General features: G+C 44.8%; 1 protein-coding gene across 1 annotated transcript in view; it reads left to right on the top strand.

Moving 5' to 3' along the window:
* The first annotated feature begins 1,365 nt into the window (after nt 1-1,365).
* The window catches only part of FAM180A (family with sequence similarity 180 member A), a 31,558-nt gene continuing 19,064 nt past the window's right edge, over nt 1,366-13,859 (top strand). Inside the window, exon 1 of the mRNA XM_061638748.1 lies at nt 1,366-1,620. Within this exon, the coding sequence (XP_061494732.1) occupies nt 1,545-1,620 (76 nt within the window). The 5' untranslated portion in view covers nt 1,366-1,544. The remainder of the gene's footprint in view (nt 1,621-13,859) is intronic.

Below are 13,859 nucleotides of genomic sequence, written 5' to 3'. Positions count from 1 at the left end.
TGCTTACATCCTGTCAAATATAGGAAATATATGTGCATTTGTAATAATAAAACATTATTGTTTTTGCTGTCATAGGGTTGCATAAAGAGGTAGATGTTCTTAGAGGACTGAATGTGATTATAGGAGGTGTTTTGGTGTGAAAGAGTTGAAATGCTGTGAGGATTTTATGAGATTACATAATGTTCATTGCTATAGTGCTGAAGCATTATTTTTGCCCTGTCAAGATGAATGAGTATACTGTAGATCTAACAAATACGTGCAGATTTTAGGAAATATGCTTATTAATTTCTGTAGAATTCACCGAAATCTGTAGGACATATCTAAATGCCCCCTTTTAAAAGCACATAAGGTTTGGAACAATCTAGCCTATGGGTAGCCAATGTAGTTCCCTCCAGATGTTGAACTACAACTTCCATCAGCCATAGTCAGCATGGCCAATGGTCTGAGATGCTGAATTGTCATCCAACACCCCCCCAGAAATCTGGAGGGCACCATGTTGGCTACCTTGTTTTAGCCAAACTCATTCTTATTGAATCCAATGGGCGAGAACTAAGCACTTGCTTAAGATGTTTCTTGAGAGCCAGTGTGGTGTAGTGGTTAAGGTGTTGAACTACGACCTGGGAGACCAGGGTTCGAATTCCCACATAGCCATGAAGCTCACTGGGTGACCTTGGGCCAGTCACTGCCTCCCAGCCCCATGAAAACCCTATTCTTAGGGTCCCCCATAAGTCAGAATCCACTTGAAGGCAGTACATTAAGATGTTTCATTGAACTCAATGAGGCTTAAAAGTTAAAAAAGTAACTTTGGCTGGATCATGCCCATTCCCCTGTCTGCATGCAGTGAAAATGTGTTGCTAAAAGCTCTCTATATCTTCCATAAATGTTTTCAATTTCCTACTAAATTTTGTTTTACAAGGGCATATATCCAAGTTAAGGACTCACTTCTGCATACCTTCCACCCAATCTTGACCAGATTGGCTGTGGTCTCTTTCAGTGTTCTCTGTGAAATAAATCGGCATTGCAAAGTACAGAATATTTTCTCAATGAGTATGTCCCACTCCCTCATTTATGCATCCAAGAAATATAAATATGTCACTCAGAGAACCCAGTCTGTGATCATGAGGACATGCTCTTGCACACAGCGGAGTACAACCCTAAAGATTTAATAGTGTGCCTTAATACAGCTTCTTGTGTCTGTTGACACAGGGAAATTCCAACTGGCTACTGAATGGAACTGAACTACAAAAATGTAATGATATTAATATACCCCCACAGCTGCCAGCAAACTCACATGCGTCATGAGTCATTCCAGATGTGGATATAAAACAGAGTCTGTCTGGGCAAATGAATTCCCTGATCCCAAAGAGACTCGGTTTAAGGTGAGGTGCCGCTAGTTTGTCAGGAAAAAATTGCGCTCAGCGAAATTTTGCTACCAGGAGGGAAGAGGATAAGAATTTGCCAGCTGTTCCAGACACACGGAGGAGGTTGGAAAGAAAGGCCTAACCTATAGACAGAGCTAGAGCTCTATTTTTGGACAATCAAGGATGCTCTGGAAGATGTTGCTGCTGCTCTTGCTATATTATAATGCTCATGCCACTGTGCCCCCCAGGTGGAACCGAGGTAAGAGCTATAAATTGCTTATAGCAGAGAAACAGAGGTGTTGCAGATGAGCCCTCCCCCTCTATTTCTATCAGCTCTTGATGACTGGCATATTTGTTTGTTTGCTTGTTTGTCTACTTATATTGGTCTATTCCCATCCATTTAATGCAACACGCCTTTATTTTCCCTTTTCCTCTCAAAAAGGCTATTAAAACAGATTCTCTTTCAGCTGCAAAATGTGGAAAATGAAACCACGGGATCCATATCTGGAAAAGTCCCGTAAGTGAACACATTGCTAATGGCTGTCAAATGTGTTTTACGTGGATGTTCGAACTCTGTTCATACAAACAGAAACTCTGTAGGCTGAAGCTCAAGCACATGCTGCTGTGAGTTTAAGTCTGGCTGATTTTAACCACATTGCCCTGGAATGCTACCCTGAGCTCTGCTTTTCCTTGCAACGTAGATACAAATAAAGGAAGAGCTGTCATTTCCTCTTTTAAAGAAAAGTAAGTCTGCTGCTATTGCAACGTAACTTTAAATGCATCTAGCAACCAACATTATATATCTATATCACACCATTCTTTCACTGATCTCAAAGAAGGTATATAGATTTTTCCACTGGTGTCCCCTCCTGGCACTAACCAAAGCCATATCTGCTTAGCTTCAGCAAAGTACCTGTGCCATGTGCTTTTAGACCCTTTAAAAAGCTAGTACCAGCATTTCTTAAGAGAGGTGTACATACTATCAGTCTACCCTTGTTCATATAATACCACCACAGCAGCTTAGGAGACTTCCCTATGGATTCATCCTATGTGACCATCTGGATCTGGGCAGAGAAACAGACCACACTAAACTGGGGTAGAACCATGTGATTCCCCTCATCCACATGGGTCCTGCATCTAGATCAGGCTTTCCCAACCTGGTGCCCTCCAGATATTTTGGATTATAACTTCCATCAACTCACGTCAGCATGGCCAATCGTCTAGGATGATGGGAACTGTAGTCCAAACATCTGGAAGGCACCATGTTGGGGGAAGGCTGACCTAAACATTGTTAGGATGCTCCCACACTGCTGCAGTAATGTAAAGTGTTGTACACCGCCCTGGGAGCTGTCAGCTATAGGGTGGTTTAGAAATGCAACTAAATAAATAAAATAAATAAATAAATCATGCTTCTCTTATTTGCCCAACTATGCAAGAATAGATGGGAGGGTTGTGTTGGGATCAGGTGAGGGTAATCCCCTTTGGGTTTTTCCTCCAGGATATCAAAATGCTTAGATGGCTTTTGTTCATGTCCAGGGCTGATCTGACCAACACCTTTGAGTCAGGAAGAAGCAATGGACCAGTGATGACGGGAGAATGCAGACCCAACTCTTAATCCAGTGGTAATGTCGCACAGCATACATGTCACTAACTGACAGCCAATTATCGGTAGCATCCAGCCAGGTGGTGAGAAGATTTTGGCCACTTCTCTCCCTCCCCACATATTCATTTCATGTTTCAGGTGCAGATTGGCTTGCTAAGTGGTCAAGCACACTGCTTGATTCTGCCTAGTTCATGGTCAGCTGTGGGACCCTTTAAATGTTACCCTAGTTACATGACAGCCATTTTTTTTGGAAGATGGATAATAAAGCTGTCTGTCTGCTCTTTAAGAGTTAAAGGAGTGTTTCCACCCACCCAAGCACTAGAGTGAGGATGCAGACAGATAGCTGAATCACTGATCATGGTGCTGTGGTGCTTAGCAATAAGGTCAGAGTTTAAAGATCCCTCTGCAGAGCACTCTATCTCCCAAGTAAATTGGGAAATAAAGCTGTGAGGGTTGGCAGCTTCTTCCTGTAGCTTGGAGGACCAGATCTGGGCTGTGGGTTAGCCACCTCTGCTTTTAAATGTAACTCTTGTCCAGGCTTCCCCAACCTGGTGCTCTCCAGATGTTTTGGACTGCAACCTCCATCTTCCTTGATAATTCTTCATGCTGGCTGGAGCTGATGGGAGCTGCAGTCCAAAACATTTGCATGGCACCAAGTTGGGAAAGCATGCATTAGCCATACAAGAGCCATTTTTCTATGTGTGGCTCCCAAGTAGCCTGGGTAATGTTACATGAATCAACCTCTCTAACTGGGGTGCAGGTTCTGTGAGAAAGACCCACATGATCACAGCCTTCGTATACAGTTGGGTGGTACCTGATGGAATGCCTCTCCCGATACAAACCCACCCATACACTACGTTCAAGATCAAAGGCCGTCCTCCGGGTGCCTACTCCAAGGGAAGCTCGGAGGGTGGCAACAAGGGAGAGGGCCTTCTCAGTGGTGACCCCCAAATTATGGAATGATCTCCCTGATGAGGTGTGCCTGGCGCCAACACTGTTATCCTTTTGGCGCCAGGTCAAGACTTTCCTCTTCTCCCAGGCATTTTAGCATGTGTTTTAAATTGTTTTAAATTTTTAAATTGTGTTTTAAATTGTTTTTAAAAGATGTGTTTTAAATTGTATATTTGTTTTAATGTTTTTGGTTGCTGTAAACCGCCCAGAGAGCTTTGGCTATGGGGCGGTATACAAGTGCAATAAATAAATAAATGTACATGCTAGTGAGGGAGCTGCTTAGAGAAAAGCTCATCCCTTGCAAATAGGGTAACTTTCATAGGACCCCTAACTTTGCCCGGAATGGCAGAGGGAGGGTACACTTGCAGCCTATCAGTTGGCTTGCTTCTGTAAGTCATGTCCTGTAATTGACATACAATGTGAATGCTGTGCAATCGACACATAATTTGAAACACACAATGCTATTGTGCTTTGAAAAGCTGGGAAAGAAAGAAGCCTCATAGGGTTTCATGGCCTTTGGTTTTTTTCTGTATCAGTGTCTGTGAGTCTCTGTGAAATCTATAGGAGAAGAATGTTTACTTTCAATTAAAGGTGGCATGCATCTATTCCAGAATTTAAATGCATATATACAAAGTGATGGCTCACAATGCATTGTAAGCCCATGAACCACCAGAATAACTCTATGCTTCTCAAATTTTATCCTGCTGTGTTGCTTGTTGGTAGTAGTCCCAGTTAAGTTTAATTTACTACTTACTACTGAACATTGTAGCGCTGAGCCAAAGAAGTATGCTCAAGGTAGCCAAAATGCCTCTTGGTTATGGTGTGAGTCATCCCTAGTCCTGCTTCTGACATGCCCTCTGTGTGCCCATTCATCTGCCATGTAACAGTTTCACACTGCACTGGCATTGGTACTGTGGGCACTGCTGGTTACAAAAATTCCACTGCAAATCTTGTACTCCATCCAACATGCTCACTGGTTGACACAGAGGCTCATGGGATTGGGCTGTCTGAGAGGAGGGCTCTAGAAAGCTTCTAGAGATCTTCCGGGAATTTTTAAAGCCAATAGTTTGTAAATTGATAACAATTTATTATTGTTAAAAGTAGACATTGAAGGTTGCTGGGCTTTTACTTAATCCAGGTTCAGCCTGGATTGTTACCTTCATGTCGTAAAACAAACAAAAACAGGAAAACACAGATCAACATTGTTTTCTAGGTGACCCAGAAATGAATCAGGTCAGCCACATTTGTAGGTCAGTAAATGAGCTGCGTGTGACAACTTTCCCACTGTTAGGGCATCTGTTGGATGACTGGTGCTACCCCAAACTCATCTGTAGCACCACCAAAGCTAGCCAGCCTGGTTAGTTTGGCTCCAGAAGCAGCTCCTGTGGTGGCATGCTAGCAGAGCTCGCTTAATACTGAACAGGGGAGGGAGATCCAGCACTGGGACTCTTGCACTCGACTGCAGGGATAGGGAGCCATTTTCATCCTGAGGGCCACATTCCCTTCCAGGGGCCACATGCCAGTGGTGGCGAGGGCCAGAGGCAAAAGTGGGCAGAGCAATAGATGCCAAATTTACCTTTGTACAGCAGGCTAGTTTCAACAAATGCTCACCCACCTCTCTCTGCCCTCCGACCAGTTAATCAAGAAGCATGCTCAAGGGCACATGCCAGCCAGGCAAAAACACTTCAGGAGGTGGTGAAGCAGGCCCTATAAAGTATGGGGATGAGGGAGAGGGGGTGAAGCTGGTGAGATTCCCAAGGGCCAGATAGAATGGCCAGGGGTTCCACATTTGGCCCGTGGGCCTGAGATTCCCGATCCCTGCTGGAGTGCATAGCAGTGTTGCCATAGGGGTGGTAGGGGTTGGCATCCATGGCCCTTACTGGGAGTCCCATTGCACTTGGCAGCTGCCTTTCTGCATGGTGCTTCCAGCTCAGGTGCCGCCAACACCACCTTGTGACACCATCTGGCAAGGCTCTGGACTTCCCTTCTCTCTTCAATGGCAGGAGCTGACACTCTACTCTCTGACACTGCTTGTCTCCATGGAATATTAGCATGACTGTCTCGATTATTACCCTACAGCACTCACAGTACATTAATTTATTAGGTTTACTGAGAACTTGATGAGTATCAAATTTTTAAAAAGCATGCTGATTTCTGAGCGGCACTGTTTGTAGAAGCATGCAAGCTACCCCTTGCAAAAGTCCTCTTATCTCTATGCAGGGAATTTACTCCATCTCCACTCATGTGCAAGAACAAATGGTCCCAGATAAGAATGCATATCCACCATCTGCATGAATAGACACATCCAGTGAGTTCACTGGGAAGCAGATGAACTTCAGCTGTATGTGCAGAAGCCTGCTTCCATGTCCTCAGATTTCCCCCTTGAAGAAGGAGATATTTAACTAACGGGAGTTTTCCTCATCATTTCTGCTGGGATTAAAATGTTCCTCTAACTCAAGAAAGCTCCCTAGAAATGTTTAGAACTTGGTATCAAATATGACAATAGCTGATAATTCATTTTCCTGATGGTTAACAGCAGGAGCATTGATAAGGGGTGGCCTGGCATCTTTTCTGCAAGGCCCCAGATCTGCCTTTTTCTCCCTCTTTCACATTAAAAAAAGAAGGAAATAAATTTTACTTACAGTACAGTTGAGAATTTTGCAAACTTCAATGCCAGCATACACCAGCCACCTGCCATCTTAATTTGTCCAGAGGCAGTTATACATACTTATTAGCATATGCAAATTTTATGTAAATTTGTGCAAGGGCCCTGTGCTATGAGCCCTTTAACACTACCACCCTGGATAATAGGAAATGACTTGTTAACTTCACGGATTATTGGGTACTTTGGGGTCCATTTGGTTAAAACACAAAACCTGTCTTTAATAACGTCCTGTCTCATTTGATCTCTCCACTGTTATTTGGCACTAGATTTATGTTTGCTTTGTTAGCACTGTCTGTAATGGAGAAAGAAAACACTTCCTAGCAGAATTTTTGGGACTGGCCCTAAATCCACAGGTTTTCAAGGGAATTTTGGCTTAGAAATCTTATCTGTCATTTTTAAAAGAAGAAATGTGTTTGCTTGACTTGAATCTTTTGAAGTGAGTCTGTTCATAGATCGATACACAATACGACCACACTCATCCATGATTTGATCATGGATGAGGTGCCGATTTGGTGTGCATTACCGAGACCTGGGTGAGTGAGCTGGGAGGAGTTGATCTGACCCAGCTTTGCCCACCTGGATACTCGGTGCAACACCAGAACAGGCTGCAGGGACAGGGGGAGGAGTTGCTGTGGTCTACAGAACTTCCATCTCTGTCACCAGGAAACCACTCTGTCTTGGAGCTGGCTGTGAGAGGCCAAGGAGACAGTAAACTAAGGTTGCTGCTGGTGCACTGTCCACCCTGCTGCCCAGCAGCTTCTCTTGGTGAGCTGATAGAGGCCGTCTCAGCTGTGGCATTGAAGAAACCCAAAATGATAGTCCTGGGTGATTTCAATGTCCATACTGAGGCTGCCTCTAATGTTCCAGCTCGGGACTTATGGCTTCCATGATGACCATGGGGCTGTCTCGTCACTTTTCTGATGCATAGGGCAGGGCATACCCCCGACTTGGTTATTGTTCCAGATGGAGGAAGGGATGGTCTGGAGATGGGGGTGGTGGTGGATGTCATCCCATTGTCATGGTCATACCACTTCCTAGTGAAGTTTAGACTTATCGCTCCTATCCTTCCCTGCAGGGGTGGTGAACAGATTAAGATGGTCTGTCCCCAAGACTAATGGAATCCACTGGATTCCTGAATGCCCTAGGGGAGTTCCCAGTAGATAGATCAGATGACCCTGTTGAAGGCCTTGCCACACTGTGGAACAGTGAGGCATGTCAGGCTCTTAACACAGTTGCCCCTGAGTGCCGTCTCCATTGTGCAGCCTGGTTTGCATCTTGGTATACCCATGAATTAAGGGCAATGAAGCAGGCTGGATGATGGCTAGAGAGCAAGTGGCAAAAGACGTGCGTGAGGCTGAGCAGGAATGAGTAAAACATCATAACTGTGCCTACCGTGTGGTGGTGAGGAAAGTGAAGAAGGCCCACTTCTCTGCTACCATTGCATCCTCAAGTAGCCATCCAGTGGAGCTTTTCCATATTGTCTGGGGTCTTTTGACATCAATTCCAGGAAATGGAGTTTTAGGCCCATCGGAGGCCCACTGTGAATTGTTTGCAAGGCACCTTGAGGGTAAAGTTGCTCGCTTCCATAGCAATCTTGATGCCCTATCCACATCTACTATAGTCCCCAGTGAGGTGTCCAGTGCAACACCTGCTGCAACTTCTTGGGATCAGTTTCAGTTGATGAGGCCTGATGACGTGGAGAAGTTGCTGGCGATGATACGGCCAGCAACATATCTTCTCAACCCTTCTCTTCTTGGCTTCTTAAAGCTTGTTGAAGGGGGTTGACCAAGTGGATCCAGGTTGTGGTCAATGCATTGTTGTGGGAGAGAGTGGTTCCAGCTGCAATGATCTGACCGCTTCTGAAGTAGCCCACCCTGGATCTATTGGTTTGTGATAAATAATGCCTTGTCACAAATACACCCTTTTTAGGCAAGGTGATTGAGAGGGTTGTGGCACAGCAATTACAAGTACTCTTGGATTAAACATATTATCTTGACCCATTCCAATCTGGGTTCAGGCCTGGTTATGGGACTGAATCAGCTTTGGTCATCCTGATGGATGACCTTTATCGAGAGAAGGACTGGGAGAGTGTGACCCTACTACTCTTACTTGATCTCTCAATGGCTTTTGATACCACTGGCCATGGTATTCTTCTGGGCCGACTTTATGAGATGGGTATTGGAGGCACTGTTTTACAATGGTTCCAATCCTACCTCCAGGGTCAGTTTCAGAGAATAGTGCTGGGTGATTGTCTTTTGGCCCCCTGGCAGTTGTGCTGTGGGGTGTGGCAGGCAGAGCTTGGGAAAGTTACTTTTTTGAACTACAACTCCTATCAGCCCAATCCAGTGGCCATGCTGGCTGGGGCTGATGGGAGTTGTAGTTTAAAAAAGTAACTTTTCCAAGCTCTGGTGGCAGGGTACTATCTTGTCCCCCATGATGTTTAACATCTATATGAAGCCTTGGGAGTCGTCATCAGGAGATTTGGGGCAAGGTGTCAGCAGTAAGCTGATGATACCCAGCTCTATTTCTCTGTAACATCTGAATCAGGAGAGGCCGTGCAAGCCCTGGGCGGGTGCCTGGATTCGGTGGTGGGCTGGTTGAGGGCCAGTAAACTGAGTCTGAATCCTAGCAAGACAGAGGCACTGTGGGTTGGTGGTTCCCAAGTTCGGATAATTGGTCAGTTGCCTGCTTTGGACAGGGTCGTACTCCCTCTGAAAGAGCAGGTCCGTAGCCTGTGGGTGCTCCTGGATCCATCTTTGTTGCTAGAGCTCTAGGTGACCTCAGTGGCTAGAAGTGCCTTTTACCAGCTTTGGCTGGTAAAACAGCTGCGGCCATTTCTGGACTAGGATAGCCTGACCACTGTTGTCCATGTACTGGTAACCTCCAGGCTGAATTACTGTAATGCAGTCTATGTGGGGCTGCCCTTGAGGTTGGCCTGGAACCTGCAGCTGGTGCAAAATGTGATGCCAAGACTGCTCACTGGGGCAGGGTATTGCCAACATGTCACCCAGCTGCTGAAAGAATTGCACTGGCTACCTATTAGCTACCCAGCTAAGTTCAAGGTTCTGGTTTTGGTGTACAAAACTCTATATATCTTGGGACTAGGATACCTGAAAGATCATCTTACCCCTTATATGTCTAGTCATTCAAAATGCTCTGTAGGTAAAGGCCTCCTGCAGATACCATCTTATCAGGAGATTCCTTCCACACCAACATAGGAAGCAGACCTTTAGTGCAGTGGCACCTACCTTTTGGAATTCCCTCCCCTTAAATATTATACAGGAACCATTTCTGTTATCTTTTTGGTACCTACTGAAGACCTTCCTCTTTCAAAAAGCCTTTTAAGTAGAAGACTTATCCCAGTCAGTGTCTGTGTTGGAATTGCTTTTTAAGATGTTTTTAAAGCTTTTTTAAAAAGATGCTTTCAAAGATGGTTTGTTGTAACATGTTTTAAAGTCTGTTTTTATGATGTTTTATAGTGTTTTAGTGCTTTTGTTTGCCACCCTGGGGTCCTACTGGGAAGAAGGGTGTGATATAAATCCAATAAATAAATAATAAATCATAGGGTTGGGGTGGGTCTTGTCAGCTAGTCCAACCCTCTGCTTGTTTTAGGAAATCCAGAGCAAGACCATATCTCCAACAGATGGCTGCATGTAAGCTTCTACTTCAAGGGTAGGGAACTGCTGCCCTCCAGATGTTGCTGGACTACAACTTCCATCATTCCTGACCATTGGCCATGCTGGTTGGGAAGGTGGGGCTGGGTGCTGGTGTCCAAGAACATCTGGAGGGCCATGTATCCCCCCCAGCTCTACTTAAAGACTTCCAGTGAGGGAGAATCCACCTCCCCTCTAGGTAATTAGGTCCATTGCCATACTCCTCTTACTGTTAAGACATAGTCTTCAGTTGAAATCTAGGTTCCTCTAATTCAAGGAAATTTGAGCTTGTTCTGTCCTTTGGGGCAGCAGAGAACAATTACGTCTTTGCCCTCTTCTATGAGAAACCCTTCAGGTATTTGAAGAGTGCTATCATGTCCCCTCTTCACTTCTCCAGGCTAAACACACCCAGTTCCTTCAAACTTTCATTACAATACTTGTTTTCCACTTTCCATCTTTGTTGCCCTCTTTTGAAACCATTCCAACTTTGCCTCCAGATGTTGTTGGGCTATAGCCCCCATTAGCCCCAGCCAGCATGGTCAATGATCAGGGAAGATGGGAGTTGTAGTCTCAAAGCCATCTGGAGGGCCACAGGTTCCCCATCCCTACTATATATCCTTCTAAAAGTGCATTGTCCAGAAATGGGCACAGATTTTAATACTAAGCTTGTTGCTGAATCTGTGAGATACAGTGTTTTGGTTACAAGGCAGTATGGGAAAACAGAGGAGGGTTTTTTTTAAAGACTCCCTTCCCCTGGACTAGAACCTGGAGTCATCAGATGAAACTGATTAGCAGCAGATTCAAGAGGAACACAAAGAAGCATTTCTTCACACCACTGATAAAATTAACTTGAAGAACTCACTATCACAATATATAGTGATGGCTACTAGCTTAACTGGCTTTAATAAGGGGAGTAGACAAGTTTAAGGATTACAGATGTATGTGTGTGGATGATGATGATGATACTTGCCCTTTACCACAAGGTCACAGGGTGGGTCACAACAATCTAAAAGACAACATTAAAAAACAGGTTAAAGCAAATTACAATCACAACTAGAGTGAGTCCTAAAAATATCTTTCTCAAGCGTCAATATATCTCATAGTAGTCATCATGGGTATATGGCAGTTCTGTGTTCAGAGGCAGTATGCTGGGGTGCAGCAATGGGAGAGAGCTATTGTCTTCACGCCCTGCTTGTGGGCTTCTTGAAGCCTTCTGGCTGGCTACTATTAAAACAGGATGTTGGCTGAGATGGAGTGCCTGATCCATCAGGAGTCTTCTTACATTCTTAATCTGAATCTTATCAGAGCTTTTCATTTCCCATTTAGCCAATAGTGTCCTCTTTGGTGCCAAAGCCTACATAGAACCCAGATGAACTGTTGTGATTCTCAATTTGCAAATGCTTACTTCCTATTGAATACTAAGCCAAACGCTTCCAGTCTGGGGTTCAGATTTAATTCCCATTTAAAGTCAGAGATTCATTTACTACCATTCCAAAGCTACCAGAGTCTGAAAGGAACTATTATTTCCTAGTCATGTCCATATGCAGCAGTTCCACTTCCCAATAGAATCATAGAGTTGGAAGGGGCCTTGTAGGCCATCAAGTCCAACCCCCTGCTCACAGCAGGAAATCCACAGCTAGAGCATCTCCCGCAGACAGCCGTCCAGCCTCTGCTTGAAGACATCCAGCGAAGGGGATCCCACCACCTCCCTAGGCAGTAGGTTCCATTGCCGAACCGCCCTTACTGTCAAGAAGTTCCTTCTAATATCCAGTCTGAATCTATGCTCTTGCAACTTAAAACCATTAGACCTAGTCCTACCCTCTGGGGCAGCAGAGAACAAATCTGTACCCTCCTCTATGTGACAGCCCTTCAGGTACTTAAAGAGTGCAATCATGTCACCCCTCAGCCTTCTCTTCACCAGACTGAACATGCCAAGTTCCTTCAACCTTTCCTCATAAAACTTGTTCTCCATACCGGCTGTCATCCTCGTCGCCCTCTTCTGAACCCGCTCTAACTTGTCTATATCCTTCTTAAAATGAGGCGCCCAGAACTGAACGCAGTATTCCAGATGAGGCCTGACTAATGCAGAATAATAGTGGGACTATTACTTCCCTCGACCTGGAAACTATAGCTCTGTTTATGCAGCCCAAAACCGCGTTTGCCTTTTTTGCCGCAGCATCACACTGCTGGGTCATGTTCAACCTGCGATCCACTACAATTCCAAGGTCCTTCTCACACGCACTACTGCTAAGCTGGGTATTTCCCATCCTGTACCCGTGCATTTTGTTTTTGTGGCCTAAGTGCAGAATCTTGCATTTGTCTTTATTGAATGTCATTTTATTAATTTCAGCCCAATTTTCTAGTCTATCCAGGTCCCTTTGGATTTTATTCCTGTCTTCCATTGTGTTAGCTATCCCTCCCAGTTTTGTGTCATCCGCAAACTTAATGATTCCCTCCACCCCATCATCTAAGTCATTGATAAAAATGTTGAAGAGTATCGGCCCCAGGACAGAACCCTGCGGCACTCCACTCGAAACCTCCTTCCAGTCCGAAGCAGAGCCACCGACGACCACTCTTTGAGTACGGTTTTCCAACCAGTTGTGAATCCACCTGACAGTATTTCCATCTAGTCCGCATTTGACCAGTTTGCTAATCAAAAGGTCATGGGGGACTTTATCAAACGCTTTGCTGAAATCTAGATAGATGACATCTACAGCATTTCCACCATCTACTAAGCTAGTGACCTGATCAAAAAAAGAGTTGAGATTAGTTTGACAAGATTTTTTCTTGACAAACCCATGCTGGCTCCTACCAATCACAGCATTGTCATCTAGATAGTTGCTAATGGACTCTTTTATTATCTGTTCTAATATCTTTCCCGATATTGAAGTCAGACTGACCAGCCTATAATTCCCCGGATCTTCTTTTTTACCCTTTTTAAAGAGTGGGACGAAGTTTGCCTGTCTCCAATCCTCCGGCACCTCTCCCGTTCTCCAGGATTTCTCAAAGATGATGGCAAGAGGTTCCGAGAGTACATCAGCAAGTTCCTTCAATACTCTGGGATGCAGTTCATCGGGCCCTAGAGATTTGAACTCATTTAGGTTAACTAGGTATTTCCTGACTATCTCCTGATCAATCTTGAACTGCAATCCCGACCCCTTACTGAGATTGCTACCGATACAAGGTTGCACACTGTTCCCTTTTTGGGAGAAAACAGAGGCAAAATAGGCATTGAGGTTCTGCCTTTTCCTTGTTATCTGTCAACATTTTGCCATCCTCATTGAGCAGCAGACCCACCATTTCCTTGGTCTTTCTCTTGCTTCGAACATATCTGAAAAAACCCTTTTTGTTGTTCTTCGCTTCCCTCGCCAGCCTCAGCTCATTCTGGGTTTTAGCTTTCCTTACGCTATTCCTGCAAGCCCGAGCCATTTGTCGGTACTCTTCCTTGGTGATGCGTCCTTCCTTCCATTCTTTATACATGCTCTTTTTTATTTTGACCTCCTCCACCAGTCTTCCGTGTAGCCACATTGGCTTTTTCTGCTGTCTTCCATTTTTCTTCTTCTTTGGAATTGTTTGCGATTGCGCTTTTTGTAATATGTTCTTCATGAACTCCCACGCTTCTTGGG

This window comes from Rhineura floridana, chromosome 8 (assembly GCF_030035675.1).
Source record: "Rhineura floridana isolate rRhiFlo1 chromosome 8, rRhiFlo1.hap2, whole genome shotgun sequence".
Taxonomy (NCBI): Eukaryota; Metazoa; Chordata; class Lepidosauria; order Squamata; family Rhineuridae; genus Rhineura; species Rhineura floridana.
The sequence above is the reverse complement of the archived record's forward strand: the minus strand, read 5'-3'. Positions and strand labels throughout refer to the sequence as shown.